The 20,414-nt window shown below is 47.3% G+C and overlaps 1 protein-coding gene across 1 annotated transcript; it reads left to right on the plus strand.

Moving 5' to 3' along the window:
* Nucleotides 1–981: 981 nt before the first annotated feature.
* LOC102080862 (carcinoembryonic antigen-related cell adhesion molecule 5) lies at nt 982–19,961 on the plus strand. The gene is made up of 10 exons (XM_005461946.4): nt 982–1,161; nt 1,336–1,647; nt 4,281–4,444; nt 4,560–4,689; nt 6,777–7,052; nt 9,070–9,351; nt 10,070–10,324; nt 12,406–12,523; nt 18,432–18,473; nt 19,456–19,961. Exons 1-9 carry the CDS (start codon nt 1,113–1,115, stop codon nt 18,448–18,450), a joined length of 1,605 nt encoding a protein of 534 aa, XP_005462003.1. The 5' UTR covers nt 982–1,112; the 3' UTR covers nt 18,451–18,473; nt 19,456–19,961.
* Nucleotides 19,962–20,414: the final 453 nt, after the last annotated feature.

Below are 20,414 nucleotides of genomic sequence, written 5' to 3' on the forward strand. Positions count from 1 at the left end.
TATATAAATAAAATTGAATTGAATTGAATTGAATTGAAGTTTAACGGTTTAGTGAAGACAGTGCAGTGAGAAGGGTCTCGATCTCTGTCTTGCTGGTAACCATGTGGTGGTGTGTGTTGCATATAGATGTGGTCAGATAGCTGTGGTTCATTGGCACAGGAAGTGACAGCGTCACAGCAGCAGTGACTCTGTTAGCAGACTACATAAAGTCTGATGGTTTTAGCAGCAGGTGACTGCTGACTGTCAAAGATCAGAAAAAGGAAACACTGTGTTTTACATTTTGCTCCAAAATATGGTCACCCTAGGATATATACAAGTTTACCTTTTTGAATAAGGTCATAGAAAACACTTAAAGGCATTTTAAAGGTAAACTGTGTTGGACTCGGGCCTGGTGTAATACGGACACACTTCTGTGTAATGGATTCTGCCTGCTTCCTGTTCACTTCCACAAAGTTTCATGCAGGTGTTAGTCTGATCATTGCAGCTGGGTAGAACCAAGGTCAGATCAGCAGATAATAGCAGAGCTCCATGTTGAGTGTCTCTCCACTGGGTGGAAGCATCGCCTCACTGGTCCACTTTGTAAGAAGCTCTCGTTTCTTTGTGCGTCTATTCAACCACAATTATGAGTCATTTGTTAGAGATGGGCTGACTCAAAGTGTCTGACACGCCTGTGATGCATTACACATGATGCATTCATCCAACGTTCATTTCATAACATCCACAGATGCGGTTTGATTTCCAGGAAACGACTCTAACAGTAAAGTCACGAGTTATATCCACTTTATTAGGAATCACTCAGTGTCCAAAAACACCAGAAACAAACACAAGAACCCCCAAAGTAAAGACACACCGTGAGCACAGGGGGCCGGGGGACGAGCAGAAGACCGCGCTCAGTGGTCTCAGAGGTAAGGGGGGGGGGTCACCTGGGCGCGGAGGTGGGAGGGTTTAAATGTAAACTCTTTAAGAAACAGGAAGAGTGACGGAGGGCGGGCTGCATATAAAGAGGGAGTGTGTGTGTGCGCGGTCACCTTTGGGTGTGTCCCTCTATCAGCAGCAGGTACTGCCGCGTCTCCTCCGTGTCTCTCTCCGCTGGGAACACTTGAACCGTCCGGATGGATCCGCTCTCCCTGAAGTCGCTCCTGCTCCTGCTGCCGCTGCTCGGTGAGAGGATGAAGCTCCGAGCGCTCCGTGCGCTCAGCTGCTTCATGAGCTTTTCGTAGTTTTTACTGTGTGCGCATGCTCTCCCTGACTGTCGTTATTATTATTATTATTATTATTATTATTATTGTTGTTGTTGTTGTTATCTAATGTGCCTCTGTGGGCTGTTCTCTGCAGGATGCTGTGTGGGGCAGGGCATTCTGCCCCAAGGTCCCGTGGCTGCACTTGTGGGGGGAAATGTCACCCTGAAACCTCTGATTAGTTACCCGCCCACCGTCATAACCTGGACTTTCAATGGCCCAAATGGTGTGGCTACATTTATAGATGGAACTGTGACCGTGGAAGACGCTTACACGGGGAGAGCTTCGCTTAACTCTACCGACGGCTCCTTGACCCTGTCCGCCCTGAAGCTTGGGGACAGCGGGGACTATATCGTCAATGTGATAACAACCAGAGCTCGATTTGGAGAGACTAAACTTCAGGTGGTCGGTGAGTAGTAAATGGCCTGTATTTGTATAGCGCTTTACACATCCAGTCATCCACCCATTCACACACTGGTGATGGTAAGCTACATTGTAGCCACAGCCACCCAGGGGCGCACTGACAGTGTGTAGTAATATGTGCCATACCTTTTGTGTTACCTGCAGAGGTGTGGCTTCAGATAAATGGAAGCTTCGTGTGAGACTGCAGCAGTGCGGAGCTGATCACAGGGCGATTAGTAAATACAGAAAGTGTCTTCATGTAGTTTGGGGCTTATAACGTACCCACGGGACAGCTGCCCGTAAAATGCCCACTTTTTAAAATGGAGTTTTGTTTGGATTTAGCTGTGAGCCACGCCTGCGTATCCCCGCAGTCTTAGAGAGCGAGCTATGCAATGTTTAGAAGCCGAACAGTTTATCTAGACCTTTGAGGACCACCTGTTGGAGGAGGAAAAGTTCTGTCACAGGTGAACGCGACACTGTCGGTGCGCCAGCTGCTCCGCAACTTTGTTCATTTCAAATAACCAGCAGTGTGTGAGGGCGTGGCTCGTGACACTACACCTTCCAGTCAGTGTGGCCGTGTGTACACAGCTTTGTGGGGCCAAAGTGTGATTTGAGTGTCAGGGTTACAGTTAGGTCATGGTGTAGGCTCAGGGTTAGGGTAAGGGGCTGGGGAAAGCATTATGTCAGGTAGATGTCCCCACAAGGATATAAATACACACCCGTGTGTGTGTGTGTGTGTGTGTGTGTGTGTGTGTGTCAGCTCTGATGTTCTGACCTCACATTAAAAACCAGATGTGTCCTTCAGCAGCTGCATGAGACCCAAAACGCTGCTCGTGTTGCTTTGCAGCTGCTGGATTGTGTCCGTGATAATAAGCAGAGTGTGTGGTGCACAGACAGTGTGAATATGGATGTGTGGTGGACGCTTGATGTTCTCCTCATGGCTGAAGCTCTGTTCTCTTTATGGTTTGAGCTCTTTGTTCTTCAGGAAAAGGTCACAGGTCAAAAGCTACTGCTTTGGAGGTGGGTTACAAAGCAGCTTGCAGGTGCAGCAGAGGCTGTAGGCCTGCTTAAAGAGCTTGGCTTCATACTGATCTGTGAGTTAGATTGTAAAGAAGGATTAGCAGCATCATTAGGTGATGTGAGCTGGCTGTAACTATGACAAACCTCAGGAACATCCTGCCACTCAGCCTGCCAGCATGCCTACAGGCTCTAATTTTGGAGGTCATGTTAGAGAAGACTGACTTGATTGCTGTTACTGGGACAAAAAAGCTGCATTTGTAGAATCACCAGTGAAATCAGAGAAACACAAACAGCTTCCTTAGTGTTAGCTGTCCCCTCATGTCTCTCTCTCTCCTGTACCTCTGGTGACGTCAGCCAGATCAATAATTCTGTAGTTATTATGGATCTATATCATGAGCTGGTTTTGCCTGATAAAATCAGTAGAGCAGTTTCTGGAGTAATTACACAAATTCAAATATCCTGTTTTATCCAATCAACAAACTGAATCTTAATATGTTAAACTGTCTTTTTAATAATGGAAAAATGGACTGAACAAACACAGTCACAGTATTTTTGAGAATAACTTCCTCCAGTCGAGCTCATGTCAACTCCTGACATTACTCATCGAGGTGCGATCAGCACTGCAGCACGCAGCCTGTTTCTGATTGAGACGGTTCCACTCAGGACCTGTGAGGCTCCAGTGGGCACACACCCACTGACTCTCTTTGCACCAGAGTGGATCTTTAATGTTCCTGTGGATCAGTCAGCTTATCTGTTATCAGCCAAGCTATCCTAGAACAATAATCTCAAAGTAGCGATGGTGTGAAGCTCCTGAAGGCCGACTGGTTTCCACTCCTTTGCGTTCCCACACACCCACTGTTGCCTAATCACCAGTGAACAGTAGCTCCAGGATTACTGCAAACGAGTCGAGCCGGTTGCTTCTGTTTCTCTTTCATCTTCATCCATCACAGTTTCAGAGCACAACTGTATGAAGAGAGGCCGGCCTGCGCCGCTGGCTGCTCATTTGTAGTAGGATTGTAAAAATAAAGATGCTGATTAATTTTAATCTGTGGAAATATTCACCTTAACACACCCTGACACAGTCCCAAACTGAGCAGGCTGAACCAATCAAACCTGTGTCCTTCACAACCAATTAGAAAAGGAAGTAATGTTTTATTTTTGTCCTCTGAGTCGGCCTCTCCTCTCTGAGAGCCAAAGGAAGCAGGCAGTGCTAGTAGACCTCGCTGAGATCCCCAACCTGCTCTAACTCGCACACAGGGGCTCCTTTAACTCTGCTCAGGTTTTATGGCGATGCTTACTTTGTTAGTCATCATCTACAAACGAGGAGGTGATGCAAACGTTGGCCTTAAACCAACAATCCAGCAGTGCTTAATCTGCTTCTGCACAGTCAAGCTAACCGTCCATAAGGCCCTCATTCAAAGGGGAAACGATGGAGCTGGGTGTGTTTAGTTCATTTCTACCAGACAAAAGGTGTCGAGTATTCAGAGAAACTGTGATGGTAGGACAAAATGTAAAATAACAATTCATTCTTGAAAGTTTTGGTGAGGAGAAAAATCCTTAAAAAATCAGAAAGAACTTGTGTGCTCATGCTGTCCTCTGCTGCTTTGTTCGTCCCTGCAGAGCCCGTCTCCGATGTGATCATCAAGTCTAACGTTCCTGATGCCATTGAATACAACAGCACTGTGATTCTTACCTGCAGCGCTAAAGGCACCTCGCTCAGCTTCAAATGGATCAACGGCAGCGCGCCCATCGTGTTCGACAGCACACGCATCACAGAGATAAAGGTCAGTTCAACCCTGATTGTTTCTGCGTTGTTTGATGTGAAACTTTGGGTCGGTGTTTCACTTCTACCGGAGTCATCCTCATCGTCTGTCTTCTGTCCTCGGGTTTGTATCACAGACGAACTCGTCCAGCGTGCTGACCATCAAAAATGTTCTGAGGACGGACCTGGTGGGTCCGATCTACTGCACAGCGTCTAACTCGCTCACAACGAAAACTACCACCACCCCCTTCAATCTCACCGTCTACTGTAAGTACTGCAGCCACACTGCACGACACTGTTCAGAGCACAGTACCAGAGGCTTTTAGCCTGGGTGTTACTCAGCAGACATGCAGCAAACGCAGCAGGAAGTCAGCAGAGAATCCGCCGAGTTTCTGCACATGTGGAAGCACGGCTGAGGGCAAAGGTTGGATCCTCGCAGCAGACGGTTTCAGCTGCTCAGCCCCGTCAGGTCTGTGCTCAGCTCTTAGAAAGCTGAAGCTGGCCGTGGAAGTCAGCGAGCGTCGGACGTGTTTTTGGCCCCAGAGGGGGAAACTGGAACTGTAATACACACCTGCTGTTCCAGTCACGAAAACTGCAGTTTTCTTGGAAAGACGTCCTCGAATGCTGACGTGTTGTGACATGAAAGCCGTGGGCTTATTTTCCCGTTCATCTCGTGACCTCCCGTCTTTCACCGACCAAAACACAGATTAACACAAATTCTAGTTCTGCAGATTGTCACAAAAGTCCTGCCGTCGCTGTTTAACGACTGCGCGCTCATCACCGCCCTCCATGTGGAGCAGATATCTAATGGCAGACTGCGTTGTGATTACAAACAGGGGCTGGTTGCAAAGCTGGCTTTACTTTCTAAAAGATAAAATGCAGCAGCAGCAACATCAGTGGACGCACACAGCAGCAGCTCATCCCTTTAGCACGAGTGAAAACACATAAATGAGTGTGTAATGGATAAAAGGCAGGTTCCACTCCTATTTTCCTCTTTCAAAGTAATCAAAAGCACTTTGGAACCTTCAGCCCTCAGAACTCAAACTTATAATAAAACACCAAATTTATCATTTAGTACAGGGGGAGGAGCTACAGAGAATGTGTCTTACCACTGTGGAGTCCATGCAACTGTGGCTGGGAACCCCCACACACGCAACATGTTTCCTAGCGGTGTCCCACTGATTACTGCCCCACTGCAACAGTGACATGTGGAACCTTAGTATTACACAAATTTCATTTAAATAATAACAAATCAAACATATACAGTGCTGTTTATCTCAGCTACACATGCAAACGCTCGCTGTCCTCACATTTGTGTGTCCTAAAGAGCGTGATCAGCAGTGAGGGGGACCTGCCGTTTCAGGGCTCTCTGATACGTACTCTTAGTGCTGGCATGTTTCGTGACACCTGCATATTTAGCATTCCTGTACAGGTATTTCCTGTTACCTGTGGCAGTTGGACAGTTAGCCCGTTCTTTACTCTTACATTGTTTGAAGCGTTGCACCTGAATGAGCGAATGAGCTCCACACCTGCCGCACAACAAAGGTCAAACATGAGTCAGGCCCGGTCGGTCCTTCACACCCCGGCATTTAAAGTCTTCAGTAAGCACAGAGGTGTCACTGCTGGGTGAGACGTGACCATTGCGACTCACACACGCAGGCATGTGTGTGTTTGTGTGTTTGCATGGCGCGCCCTCTCAGTCTGTACTAACCACACTGTGTACACACTTCCACTCCTGCATGACTAACCTGAGAGGCAGTGAAAGCCACAGCGACTGCTGCTGAACTCTGTTATTAATTAATGAGAAGCTGACGGCTTCATCGGGTCTGGAAGGAACTCCCAGTTAGCCACGGGGTGAAATCTGTTTCTCTACAAGCCTGGAAAAGCTGTTCTTGTAGAGCTGGAGTCACAACGAGCAAATATATGCTGAGAAGAAGGTTTTTGAAGGAGAACAATCAACCATATGACTAGAGTTTGTTCTAAAGCAGGAGTTTGTCTGTCAGGCCTGGATGATTGTGCTTGATTTGTTAGCTTGTTATTCCTGCAGGTTAACAAAGCGATGAAGATGAGGTGTATTTCACACAGAGTTTTACTGGTGGGGAAAAGATAACTTCATTCATAATCTCTGAACACTAATTATCAAAGAATAAGGTAAAGTAAGTAAAAGGGAATTACTGCAGTAATTATGTATTAATGTCATATGAAAGGATGTAGTCACTGACTCCACCCATCACGTTTCCGCTGCTGCCATCTTGGCGATGAGAGCTGCTGGTGACAGTTTGTCAGTCGGTTTAATGATGAAGTACAAACTGTTGACAGTCATGCTGGACTCCCCCTCTCCATGTGCTCCACAGACGGACCTGATGATGTCACCATCACACCTGCAAAACCACCCAAGTTCGTCCAGGCTGGTTCCACGTTCAACCTGACCTGCTCGGCCAGCTCCCTGCCGCCCGCCTCCTTCACATGGTACTGTAACGGGACGATGATTGGGACTTCCAGCTCCGTCCTCACTCTGGATATGATCAAAGCCCAAGGATACATGAAGGCGGCCGACTACACCTGTCGGGCTGAAAATCCCAAGAGCAAACGCAACGTCGCTTCCCCGGCTGTTTCCTTTGCTATTATGGGTGAGTAACATGGCTGAGCTGCGTCATTGTACAGTTACTACAGGTCCAGGAGAAAGTGTGGCTGTTATTATCTGCGCAATCTTATGTTTTTAATTTAGGTAATCACAGCCTGCATTTCATATATATATATCTATATATATATATATATATATATCTATCTATCTATCTATCTCATAGTTAGTGGTGTCTGTCAGGTTGGCATTCATATGTAACACATAGAGTTTGAGTATTCAGGAGCAGGCAGACTGAAGGAAGCCTGCTCTTTTCTCTGTCTGAGGCTTTTAAATGATGTCCATGAGTCATGATAAGTGCTCGTGACCCTCGTCACAGTTTTTACCTGTGAGGTGCTGAAACGTTGTGTTAACAGAGAATGTGAGTCGTCTGTCATTTACAGCCCAGGACTCTTTTTCTTCATCTTTTTCAAAGATGTTGTTTTCATGCTGGCTCCACGCCGTGGGGGTGGGGGTGGGGGTGGCAGACCTGTGAGAAACCTGCTGGGTTGGAGGCCGGTTTCATGTTGTGCCCTGAGGAGTTTCTCTTTGTCTTTGTTGATGACGGAGGGGAGTTCGCCTGAACAGAGGAAACATGTCATTTTTTGGCTTCTCGTGGGCTGAAACGATAAACTGTATCCTAAAGCGTAAAAATCACAAATGTTATAGTAACTACAGGCCAGGTTTATTATATTTAATTATGAATCTAATGATTTTAATCAGAAATGCTTTAGTGAATTAAAAATGGACATAATTGATTCTAAGTCTTCAAATCATAGACAAACCTGCAAATGATCATAAATGGACTCAAGATTACTGAGAAGCAGGACGATCACACTACCGTAACAGAAACACCTGAGAGGGTTGATGGCAGGCAGATGGAAAAGAGGCGGAGCCTGTTGGTGCTGTTATCAGTGGAAAGCAAACGGTAAAGAGAGCCTGAACTACGAGAGAGAGAATGAAAGGTTAGCCCGGCTGTTCTCGGTGAGTGGACTCCTGTGGCTGTGACACGGGTTAGAGGGTTAGAGCATTCACTCTGTTCTGCCGAGCAGAGACCACAGCACAGGGAAGGGTCAGCAGCATACGCACAGTTATGAGTGGGCAGCCTTGTGCCCTGATGTTGTTTTAACTGCAGTTATAAAGAGACGGCATTACAACAGTATGTTCTCTATATTAGCTGTTCTTCGGCCTCAGCTGGATGTTTCTTCTTCCCTTACTTTGGGATCCGTGTCAGCTTGAGTACACAGAGTGTAAAGTTATATAATTCCTATAATTATGCTAATTTTTAATAGCTTTAAATGTCTGAGTTAAGGATTCAAACATCAGGTTTGTTAGTTTGTCGATGCCTCCAATCTCCACAGAGGTCACGATGCTCACAAAACAGACTTTGATTGGCTGCCGTAGCCGTCATGTACCACCCAATCACAGGACATCCTACCTGGAGGTGTGGAGTGTGAACGTGTTTGTTTAGCAGGCGACGTGGCGCTAATCAGAAACCGTGTGCAGTTGCATTGTGGGACCTGTTGGATCCAGCTTGCCACTCACTGGTTCGTGAGGTTTTGGCATTCGGCCATCAGCGTCTTTTGTTTTTGAAATCAGACGTTACTAAGAAACGGAGGCAAAGGCATGCTCGCGCTGTTGCAGCATGTCAGTCAAAGGCCAGCCACGCCCTGACTCATGACTCTATTGTCTGTTTCTGCTGAACGAGACCATAAGTTAGAAAATGAACATCATGTTGTTACCGGTAAGACTTAAAACTAGCTTCTGAGACAGAAGCATCTCAGGAATTTGCTCTGCCGAGGTTGTAAATCAGGTGCAGAGTGGGGTCATTTTCTCAGACATGTTCACACCTGGACTATCCTGACTGTATTTACAGTCTGCCACCTTACTGCACTTTGGATCACTTCTTTATGAATCTTTAATAACTGATGTAATATGTGCCAGAAAATAGAATGATCACAATAAAATCAGAATAATAAACACAGGAAGACTATTAACATGCTTTTGTCTCCCTTTAATTTTCCAAGAGGGAATCTCGAGTGTTAAAATCATCGGTCCGACTGGTGTCCTCATCGCCGACAACAGCACGGCAAACCTCAGCTGCCAGGCGACGGGGGGCACCGTGGGGGACATAGACTGGCTGAAAGATGGTAAACCTCTAGGGCCTTCCAGCCCTCGTGTGGTTTTTGCCGCTGATGAAAGTTCAATACTGATCAGCCCGCTGCAGAAGGACGACAACGGAAGGTTCACCTGTCGGGTCAGCAACGACGTCAGCAGCAAAGAAGCCGACTACAACATGCAGGTCGTCTGTAAGTGTTTGCTTGAGATACTCGAACATGTGTGCCGGCTGTATGGTGTCACACTATGATGCATTCATGTGCCTGTGTTTGACACGGATTTGTTTTTATTAGCTTTTATCATCTTCATTAAAGTCCAATAAACTTCCATAAACGTATGAGTCAGACATGCAGAGGTCCTGCACACGCCTCACTCAGTGTCCCATCCACGGCAGCTATAAATATCAGTAAGTTCAGCTCCAGCAACAAAGACCTGCCATTTTTAAATTCACTGTCATTGTTTCCAAAGAATATCATGATGTGAGGAATATCAACTATCACCTTATTCTTCTGGTACTTAATTTAAGAGTCTGTCAGTAACCTTCCAGTTTCTGTGTATCGAGAACATAATTCACTCCATATGTTTCTAATCAGGTGGTAGTACCACCTTTAATTAAGACACGTTTGTGATTATGAATCATGGAGAAAAAAAACTTCTCTTGGGTTCTACTTCTTTCATATCCAGGCTCTTATTTTGAAATTTTTTCCTGTCTTGCAGCACTTTGGTCAGCACGATTGGTTTTAGAGCAGCTTTATAAATATTTCATTGTCAAAGTAATCCAGCGATCACATCCATGTGAACACTGCAAACAGGAAGTGGGGGTTTATCGTTTTCTGTACAGAAAATAAGACAGAACACATTTTTCACCTAAATCCAAACGATAAACTCATGTTGTCATGTTGTCTCCAGATGGTCCTGAACAACCGACTATAACGGCTAAAAAATTGGTGGAAGTCAATCAGCGAGTGGAGCTCACCTGCTCCGCTCCATCTGTTCCTCCTGCCAACTACACCTGGAAGTTAAACGGCACTGCAACTACAACCACAGCGGCGGTGTTCATTATTACAAGTGCGGCATACAAAGACACTGGAACGTACACATGTGAGGCACGCAACATCATCACCGGCAAGACCACCACCACCAGCCACAACCTGTCTGTCCGAGGTGAGCTCCGTCATGCAGCCCAGACTGATCATTAAATGAATATACAGACTTTACTGTCTCAGCCCTGCACAGCTACACCTGCAGGGACCCCTTCAGTGCTCTCCACCATGGCCACAGCCGAAGTTTTACAGTTCTCTTATGAGCGAGAACGTTTATGTTTGTATATTTGTTTTTTTCAATCAACCAATGAGGAAGCACCAAGTCAGAGTTTACTGCCGGCACGTGACGTCCACGTCTGTTTGTCTGACATCATCTCAGAGCTTCAAAGAAACCCAACCAGTTCATGTTGTTTGCATATGGTTAGATTGGCGTACCTCATAGAAATGAAGGTATAAAACGTGCAGACATAACTCAGGATTTACAGGTTTGGTGCTTAATATGCTCAAACACACAACCTGCCAATGACGGGCAGCTGGTGCTTTAATACCGACTTTTATTAGCAGACTTTATTTCATAATAATAATTCTGTTAATTGCAGAGAAACCTCTGCTACACTGAAATCCTGATTTTACACGCTAACATTACAAATATACCAAACAGGTTTTTCCTTCGTTTTCTAAAAGACATCTGATTATTAAGCTACATAATGTGTGATTGTCACATTTTTAGGTTGTAAGAAAACAAAACTGCACCTTGAGTAAAGTTTGTAGGCAAAGTTGGGAACTACAGATGCACAATAAGCTAATATTGGGCGATTTTAAGCTAATGCTAGCTTCAGCCGAGGGTTACACAGTCCGGCTTTGACTGGTTGAGGATTTTTGTGCAGAAAAGGCTTCTTCCTGTCTTTGCCTTTCACAATAAGAGTCCTTTACATATACACTCTATGTCAAAGCAGTGTACGGCAGATTCACAGATTAAAAAAATATTCCTAGTTCCATATTTTCTTAGCATGTAAACGTCCTAATCCACAAACAAAAAATGCCAAAATAACATTGCATGCCATTACTATGAAAAAGAACTGAATGTGCTTCATTGTTTATTTGTGACTAATCTAATGGAGTGACACGGATACAACAACAACAACAACAACAAACTTTATTTATATAGCACATTTAAAAACCAGTGGTGTACCAAAGTGCTTAACATACAAGAGGGTAAGATGAAGTAACAGGGAGGATGGAGGCTATGGCAAAGTACCAAACATGCTAGCAGGTTAAATGGCATTAAAAACACAGAAGCAAAAGAAAAGCATATAAAAGCATAAAAGAACAATATGTGTAAAGGATAAAACAGTCAAAAATGTTACAACTGATTAAAAGTAGTTTAATAGAAGATAGAAATAAGCATTAAACTAACTAACAAACAATCATTAACTGGTTATTCCAAAGATCGGGCGCAGCCAAGGCAAACGCTCGGTCACCTCTAGTCTTCAGCCGGGATCTCGGCTGTACCAAAAGTGACTGGGAAGATGATCTTAGTGCTCTAGCAGGGGTGTATAATCCAAGTAGCTCAATGAGGTAGCTTGGAGCTATATTGGTAATAATTCGGAAGGTAAGCAGCAGGATTTTGAATTGACAGGGGTGATAGAGACACGCTGCCCAGTACCAGTAAGAAGACGAGCCGCCGCGTTCTGAACAATTTGCAGTCTATGGAGAAGAGTAGAGTTAAGACCAAAGTAAAGGGAGCAGCAATAATCCAGCCTAGATGCCACGAAGGCATGGATAAGCTTTTCCAGGTCTCTATGCGGGACATAATATCTGGCTTTGCTAATAAGTTGCAATTGATAGAAACAAGATTTGACAACAGCAGACACTCGTTTGTCGATAGGCCAATGTAACTAACGAGGTGACGTCACCCTGAACGAACCAAACATTATCAGACCGTTTTTAATCAGATAAACAACTCGTCCTGTTTTCTTCTTCTGTAGTCTTACTTTCAGTTTTGCCAGCTAGCAGCGGGGGAGGCGTAGCGGTGCGCCGCCTGTTTACTGTTATGTTGGAATGAGGATCTGCGTTTCCGCCTTTATCTTCTGTCCTGTACATTAATCAGAGCTGGAGATCACAGACACACTGAGTCACGCATACTTAAACACACAGTCACAGAGAATGTCCATACTAAACTACCAATGACTGTCTTTACAGGGGAGGGAACGCTGGATGGTCTCTCAGATGGAGCCATTGCTGGAATCGTCATCGCCGTCATCATTGCTGTGGCCGTGGTTGTCGTAGGCGTCTGGTATTACTGCCGACAGAAAGTCCCGTAAGTACTCCTGCTTCCTGATATCTAAAATGGGCATGCAGGGGGGCACCTCGGTCAGCCAATGGGATGAGGCGATGGAGCGGCTGAGCCGGAGAGTGAATTCGCTTTGAGGTGTGAGGCTGAACCAACCGAACCAACAAAACAGGTCTCACTGTGGCTGAAAATGATAGTAACGTTGGCCTCAAACTGTTTGAACCAGACTGTTTACTCGAGAGTAGTTTCCTCATTTTAACTGGCTGACGAGATTTGACTGAGATACTGTTCTTCCTCAACAAACTGGGAAAAACACTTTGTGTGGAGCTGGAAACAGAAATATCTGTGAATTCACCACCCGTGGACCCAAAGCAGCTGAAAGGTTAAAGCAGTGAAAGAGGGCGAGTTTTCAAGTGTTTGGGTGTGTTTGTATCCTTCATGGTGACAATAGCTCACTGAGATGTTCTGAGCGAGCTTCCCACTGCTGTGGTTTCTTTACGTTTCCACTGAGCCACATGAGCGCTCTAATGTGTTGTAATAATCACACTGAGTCAGTCTCCACAGACTGACTCCAGATTCAGAGTGAGCTGCTTATTTTGATTTTTCCCCATCAGAGTGCTTCAAATGTCCAAACAGTGTGAGGAACGTTACTCCCCTGCTCCATGTTTTTCTCTGCCGTGGCCGCCACTTCATGACCTCCCAGGAAACGTTCTTCATTCCTCTCATGCCTCGGCGTATTGAAACATGTTCCCAGATGTACCCTACACAGATATTAAAGAGCCGCCACGCCCTTCGGCACCACTTCAAAAGTAACTGTCACCTTTGCACAAGCCGGCCGCAGCCGCTGTTTCTTAGACGACAGTTTGGGAGCAGCGCCTCCATCGGTAAGATGGAGGTAAAAAAGAACACTGGAGTTCTGCAGCACCGTCTTATCTTTAGGAGCAGTTTATAACAAGCTATCATCAGGGAAACGCCTCCCTGTTACAAACGATCAGGTCTGCAGACACAAATATGTTAAACGGCGCTACAGTTGAAGTCACGGGACGCTCTTCCAAAGCAGAGCGAGTGATGCAATCACATCCTGTCACAGTTTTGACACACAGCAGGAAGCTGCGCTGCTGAAACAAAGAACAGTCGATGAGTCACAGACGCAGCCTCCAGCATGCAAACACTGTGTGTGTGTGTGTGTGTGTGTGTGTGTGGGGGGGGGGGGGGGGGGGGGGGGTACCTGAAGTTCCAAGGAAGTGAATGAATGAAGAGGTATGAAGTGATGAAGTATGTCTGCAGGAATCTCACAAACACAGAGGCAGCAGAATTACCTGGTGAACCTGGCGGGGGGTGGGGCTTCAGTGAAGGATGCACGCTTTGATTGCCTCCGAGTTCTCAGCAGTGTGAGTGTCAGAGGTTGTTCTCGTCCAAATGCAGGCGGGTGGAAGTCCGTTTGTCTCTGTGGACGCGAGCACCAAGTCTTCTTAACAGACCACTGTCATGTGACGCCTCGGGACGTCCTCAGGTGTCGGGTAGAGGGGCGTGCACCTGCAGGTCCTCGGGTTGACTGACCCGTCCGGTGTGGTGACCGGAGGCCTTTGTTCTGTTTTGACTTCCTGTGACGGTGGAGATGTGGATGGATGATTGTCATCCTGGAGCTTCTTACCTTTGTTAGCTCTGCGCGCTCGCCCAGGTGAAAGAGGCGGAGACGTAAATGAAGTGTTAAATATTTAAAGAGGTGATTTGTTGGAAAGGTGCAGCTTTCACAGCGTTTCATTTCTTCAGGAATAAATGTAACAAACAGCAAAAAGGTTTCTCTGAAAGGAATCTTTATTATTTATCACTTTCTGCATGGATGAAGCAGCGCTCTGATTGGTCAACAGGAGTCTGTAGCAGGATCAGTTTTCTGTGTGACACCCTGGTGGACATGTTGACCTGGTTAAAGGGGGATCTTGGTTCTGGTTCAGCAGCACGGAGCGTCTCTATAGGCTCCGGGGACACAGTCACCGGGCAGGTGGGAGCACGGAGCTGTAGGTGGGACTGTAGCGGTCAGTCAGTGGAAAACAAGAAAGACAGGAAGCAACCGTACGTTCAGACAAACACAGCTATCACACACAGGCATCTTAAACACACACACCCAGAGCGAGCGAGAGATGGAGCGAGGCAGTGACAGCAGATAAAGACTGGCGATGACAGACGAGTGTGTAAACTCACAAACATGCTGCTGTTTGTGTGCTGCACAGTGTTTCAGTGTGAGTTTGCTGTACATGTAGTCTCACAGTAATGTTACACTAAGGTAACACAGAAACACAGATCCTCGAAACATCTCCGTTTTTCCTGCCCCAGGCTCTGGATGATGTCATGGAGAGCTGGTATGCCAAATATGGTAATCTCATAAAAACACCTCTCACTGTGAGCTCAGAAGCCCCGCCCCCACCCCACCTGCAGAACAAGATTGGTCTGAGCTGTGAATCCAGGAATAAACACGAGGAAATGAGCAGAACGGGTCGAGCGTCAGCGCTCTTCTGTCTGACTCACAGTGATGTGTGCTTTTATTTTGAAAGGTTGTGTGGTTTAACCTGCTGACCCCTGATGAACCCACAGACACACACATCAGTAACAGACTTTAGGAATAAAAAAGCTTCCCAAATATGCAATATGACTAAAAATGTATAAACACGCAGACGTGTGAAGATCTCGTGCTGTGATATTCAAATCAAAGTCAAAATAAGGAAAGAGGAAACACGGTGTTCAGATCAGCACACACACGAAGCCACCTGCTTAGAAACAAGCCGGCTCACGTCTGAAAGAGCTGGCACGGTTCAGGTGTGGAGAGGCTTTAGCTGATAACATCAGCAGCGATCTGATGCTGAGAGCGTCACAGCTGAGCCGTCGTCCTGTGGCTGAAACTCTGATACGCAGATTTAATTCAACATCACTTATCTGTGACATCACTCTGCAGCAGTTAATAACATGCAGATTTACAGGTTAGGGTCAGTTCTTGTCACAGCCTGGGGACTACATTACCCACAGTGCAACTTCCAGCACAGACTGTACACAAAGATGGAAGTGTTTGCTGTGAAGTAAAACCACTTTTGGGAAAGTCCAGTTTTGTAGTCTCAGTTTACAGATTTAGGCTCAGGAGATGGAGCTGAGGGTGGAGCTGAGGGTGGAGCTGAGGCTAGCCCTCTGTTAGCCATGACTCAAAGCATGTATGATCAGGACTGGACGACACGGAGGCCGAAATCCTGCAGGTGCCGCGCTGACGTTCAGTTCAGCTCACAAAGCTGAGGACGGGAACCGAGAGAAGAGTGGCGAGAACACGAGGAACAGCTCAGCGTTCACTTCTGCTTCCAGGTCAGGTTAGAGTGGCACCCACAAACACCACCCGTCATCCTGCCACTCCTCCATGGAGGCCGGTGGTGTTTTGGATGAAAACGTCCCACACTGAGGACAAACAGAGTCCAGTTTAGGTTTGTCTTCCCAACACGAGCAAATACTTTCTAAAATGATCCGTCTGAAGAGAAAAACCTCCATAACTTTGATGTAACCAGGCCTGGTGCATGACCCTGCAGCAGAGATCCATGGACACGGGGTTGTGGATGATGGACCAGAGTAAGAGCAGCTCTGATGCCACATTTAAAAACATGGAGCCCAGCTGCAGCAGTAACTAAGGTGTCTGCGCTGCCTTGGCTGGGACCACCGGTCCAAGCTGATACCTCATAGCCTCACCCAGCCAAGCCTCTGTTGCCAAAGCTGTCCTTAAAGACAGGAATTACACTCTGCACTCGGCCTGAACGTTGTTGTGTTGGAGACCAGAAACCCGTCTATCTCTGCCCAGGTGGCCTTGTTCCCTCAGAGGTGCAGTCACTGCAACGCTGAGGAAACACTGCCTCCGTCTTTCACACAAGCCCAGAGTTCTCCGCGTGAGAGCAGGCGTGGATAGACCTGACAGTCGGGAACACTGGGAGTGCTCTGACCGGTCGGCCCTGCAGGCTCAGACAGCGCGCTGATGCTCCCACAGAGCCTGACTGACTCCAAACACAGCCTGTAATTAAGCATTTCCCTGTGGTTATTTTGCAGTGCGATTCTCCGATAATTACAGGTGGCCGCTGGGATACAGTTTGGGTACATGCAGGATTCCCTCAGAGCTTCATCACTTTTATTCACACTCTGAGCTCAGATTGAAAAGAAGACCAGCCCGACTGCTTTGGTCATATTTCTAAATCCCTCCATCTGCTCCTCTGTGCTGCGTTCAAAAACAAGCAGCCAGCTGGGAAAACCCGCTCACGCCTCCCCTCGCTCATAATTACCAGTTACAGCTCACCAAGAGAAGCACGAGCAGCGTCCGGCACGCAGACGGCTTTACGAAAAGGTTCAAATGAAAAATTCAGACATTTTTCATTGGCTGAGGAGCTGACAGCTGCTCCAATCAGGGCCTTGATACTAAGCAAGTGATGGCTGTGGCGCAGTGGTTTTAAAATTCGTCAGCTCTGAATGAATCCTGGGAGCTCTGGCTGCTCCGTGCCCGGCAGGGCGGGGCCTGTGTCGGGGGGAATGGCAGGAATGTCGCTGTCATGTCTGCACTCGTCGTCTGTGTGTTTGTGTCGCCGCTCGTCTCTCCCACCACCCCGCAGTTCAAAGGTGTCTGCACGCTGCCCACCTCCTTCCTGTTTACCTGAGGTCGTCCATCAGCGCTGAGCTGCATGTGTGCGGCTGGCTCTCCAAAGCCAGCGGTGCTGAGAGGCTGAAACAGGAACAAGGAAGGGGAGGAGGAACTCGTCTCCCAGAGAGCGGAGCCTCTGCTCTGTACGCCTCTAACATGACAGCAGGTGTTAGTCAGAGCTGCAGTTATAATGAGTCTGTGCAGGCGCTGACAGCTGAACACAGAAATCATCTTCTGTGTGAACAACACTGAATGTTTTAATGTTTTAACATGATTTCAGAGATTTATATTATTTAATAATCTGTTTTTCCTTTGGGGGAAACGACCAACGAACAGTAAGTCTGCTAACGTCGGTGCGTGACCTCTGACCTCTGAGCTCATCTTTGTCCCTGACTGTTTGAAACAGCCAGTTCTCAGAAGGCAGCGCGTTCTTTGAAGGCCGATGTTTGGTCTGCCCTTATCAGCAGACAGAGACGAATGTATCCGAGTTTCTGTGATAAGATTCAGCGATGGAACCAAAAAGTATTTTCTTTGTTGAGCCGCTGATGTTTACTCCGAGAAATCCCGACTCCCTGAGTACTCCTGAGGTCGCATGACCGTCACAGGTCTTAGATGTTTCCCAAGGACACTGTGGGAGTGGGGGGTGTGGGTGTTACTCTGTCACAGTGAGATCTGATAGCAGGATGAGCTCATATTGGAGCTGCTGTGTGTGAGTCACTCAGAGGTCTGTTTCTCATGCGATGGTCGCGGCGCTGCTGACGTGCTGCTGAGGAAGGACTGAGATGAGTGAGATCAGTGAATCTCTGAGATGCTGTGTTGTGTTCAGAGCAACCTGTAAAAATGCAAAGCATCTTCAGCAGACAAGAAAATGAGTCTGAAGTCAGATACTGAGAGATCAGATCACAGCAGCGTAGCGATTAACGAGCTTCAGAGACGGCCACTGCTCTTACAGAGAGCGAGAGGCCGGCGAGCGATCGACGAAGCGTGGTGATGCGAGTGTTGAGGAGGAGGCACAAACACCGGGGTTGTAACATGGCAGCCGCTCGCTCTCTGACCTTTCACCTTTGTAACCTCTAAACAGAAACTAGCAGCTGGTGGAGGCTGTAGCTGGGTCGTGTTTCACGTTATCGTGTTTATCGCTGCGTTTGAACATCTCACACTGAACTTTTTCAGCTGACAGCACGGTTTGTGTGAAGGTCACGGCTCCTCGCCGTCAGCACGCTGCTGCAGAGACACGTCGTCAGCGCTAATCACTGTTTTCTCTTTCTTTGTGTTTTTCAGTATGTCCTCGCCGTACTAAAGAAGACGTCCTGATCGTTGGCGGTAAGTCTGATAACTGAGTGCGAGTGATGTAATGCACACACGCCTGTGTGTTTGAGAGCAGCTGCTGTGAGACAGTTACACGTTTTTGCAGTGTGACATCAGCAGGAGCGTCCAGGTGACGGTCTGAGTCTGAGCGGGAGCTCGCGCTGCCACACACACGTATGTGTGAGCACATGTATGTGGCACGGATGCACTGACAGTAGCACATGTGTCTGTGCTGCGGGGAGTCGCTTCTCACACCTGAACAGAGGAAAATTGGACAGATTCACAATTTTAGGACCAATCAAACATTTCCAGGTGGTTGAAGCGCTGCTGAGCAGCACCGCGGCGAGGCGGCCGTCACGGTGACATGAGTGTGTGTGTGGATCATGATGTCACGCTGCTGACCACGCTTTGCCTGCAGCACGCTACGTTAGCAGCTGATGCTGACTAAGACAGCGTAGCTGCTAATCAGTGCTGAGAACCAGACTGATAACATCCTCAGTGCTGGCTGACACGGCCATCCTTTATGTACAGTCTGCAGCCTGACGCTGTCTTCTATTGGCTGCTCGCTGCTGATGCAGCAGCTCCCAAGGCCGTCCCCACGGGTGGAGCAAACACAGTGTGTGTGTGTGTGTCTGTCCCTGTGTGTGTGTGTGTGTGTGTGTGTGTGTGTGTGTCTGTGTGTCTGTTGACGATGCTTATTCTTCCTGAAGGAAGTGTGAGAGATGTTCAGTCTGCTCACCAAAATAAAAACACTCACAGGAAACAGATAAAAATCACAAGTTTAATCAAAAGGCAGAACAAAAATAATAAAACAGACAAATGGAGCGCTTCCTTTGGACAGACCAGGACCGCTGAGAGAGAACAGATCAGAAGAGCTCAGCGTTAGGCTGCTTGAGTCCAGCTCCACGTGCTAACAGGCTTCCATGTTTGTCTTTGAATTTGAAGGCTGGAGATCAGAATTCCTGCTGCTAACGCCATCTTCTCTTTCTCTGCGCAGGCCTACAGTTCCCATCATTGTATTTCCCATGATTCACCTGTGCAGCCCGGAGGAACATCCAGACGGATCCAGCTGGTTTCCTGCGAAGTATCGTCCCTCTGTCCCTCTGTCTGCCGTCTGTCTCAGTGGAAACGCCATTTAACCCAAACCATGGATTTAATCAGGGCTCAAGTTGCTTTTTATTTACATTCTTTTACATTTTTGGAGCTTTTTTTTCTTACCTCCACGTTGCTGTATCACTGGATCCTCATCTCTTCTTCTTCTCTCATTGTTAACAAACTTCATTCTTTGTCTCACCGCTGCCTCCTCTGCAAAACTCACAACACTGAGAAACTGAGACGGAAACGCTTCCTGAGCTGAAGCTGACGCACTGACAGCTACAATGAGTGACTCTCTTTATCCTGCTGAAACCTGAGGAGGACACACACGCACACACACACACAGACACAAACACACACGCACACACACACACAGACACACACAGACACAAACACACACACACACACGCACGCACGCACGCACGCACACGCACACACACACGCACGCACACACACACACACGCACGCACACACACACACACGCACGCGCACACACACACACACAGACACGCACGCGCACACACACACACACAGACACGCACGCGCACACACACACACAGACACGCACGCGCGCACACACACACAGACGCACACACACACAGACACACACAGACGCACACACACGCGCACACACACACACAGACACACACAGACACAAACAGCTGTGATGCCTGGCTCACAAACACAAAGGAGGCCACACATGTAGAAATTTCAGGTTTTCAGGGTTAAAATAATGCTGCGCTTTGGTTTATCTCTCAGTCTGTGCCAGGTGGGCGGAGCCTGTGTGATGGGGGACGTTTCAGATGCAGCGGAGCATTTTAAAGTAAAGGTTTAGAGGCTTCTCTGGAAGCTTCGTGGGAT

The sequence above is a fragment of the Oreochromis niloticus genome, linkage group LG22, assembly GCF_001858045.2.
Source record: "Oreochromis niloticus isolate F11D_XX linkage group LG22, O_niloticus_UMD_NMBU, whole genome shotgun sequence".
Classification (NCBI taxonomy): domain Eukaryota; kingdom Metazoa; phylum Chordata; class Actinopteri; order Cichliformes; family Cichlidae; genus Oreochromis; species Oreochromis niloticus.

What these genes read in the sequence shown, in the direction of transcription:
- LOC102080862 (XM_005461946.4), top strand. Translation starts at nt 1,113, where the DNA reads ATGGATCCGCTCTCCCTGAAGTCGCTCCTGCTCCTGCTGCCGCTGCTC. An exon ending in CTTCAATCTCACCGTCTACT is followed by an intron (nt 4,690 to 6,776) that starts GTAAGTACTGCA and finishes TGTGCTCCACAG; the next exon opens with ACGGACCTGATGATGTCACC. An exon ending in CTACAACATGCAGGTCGTCT is followed by an intron (nt 9,352 to 10,069) that starts GTAAGTGTTTGC and finishes TGTTGTCTCCAG; the next exon opens with ATGGTCCTGAACAACCGACT.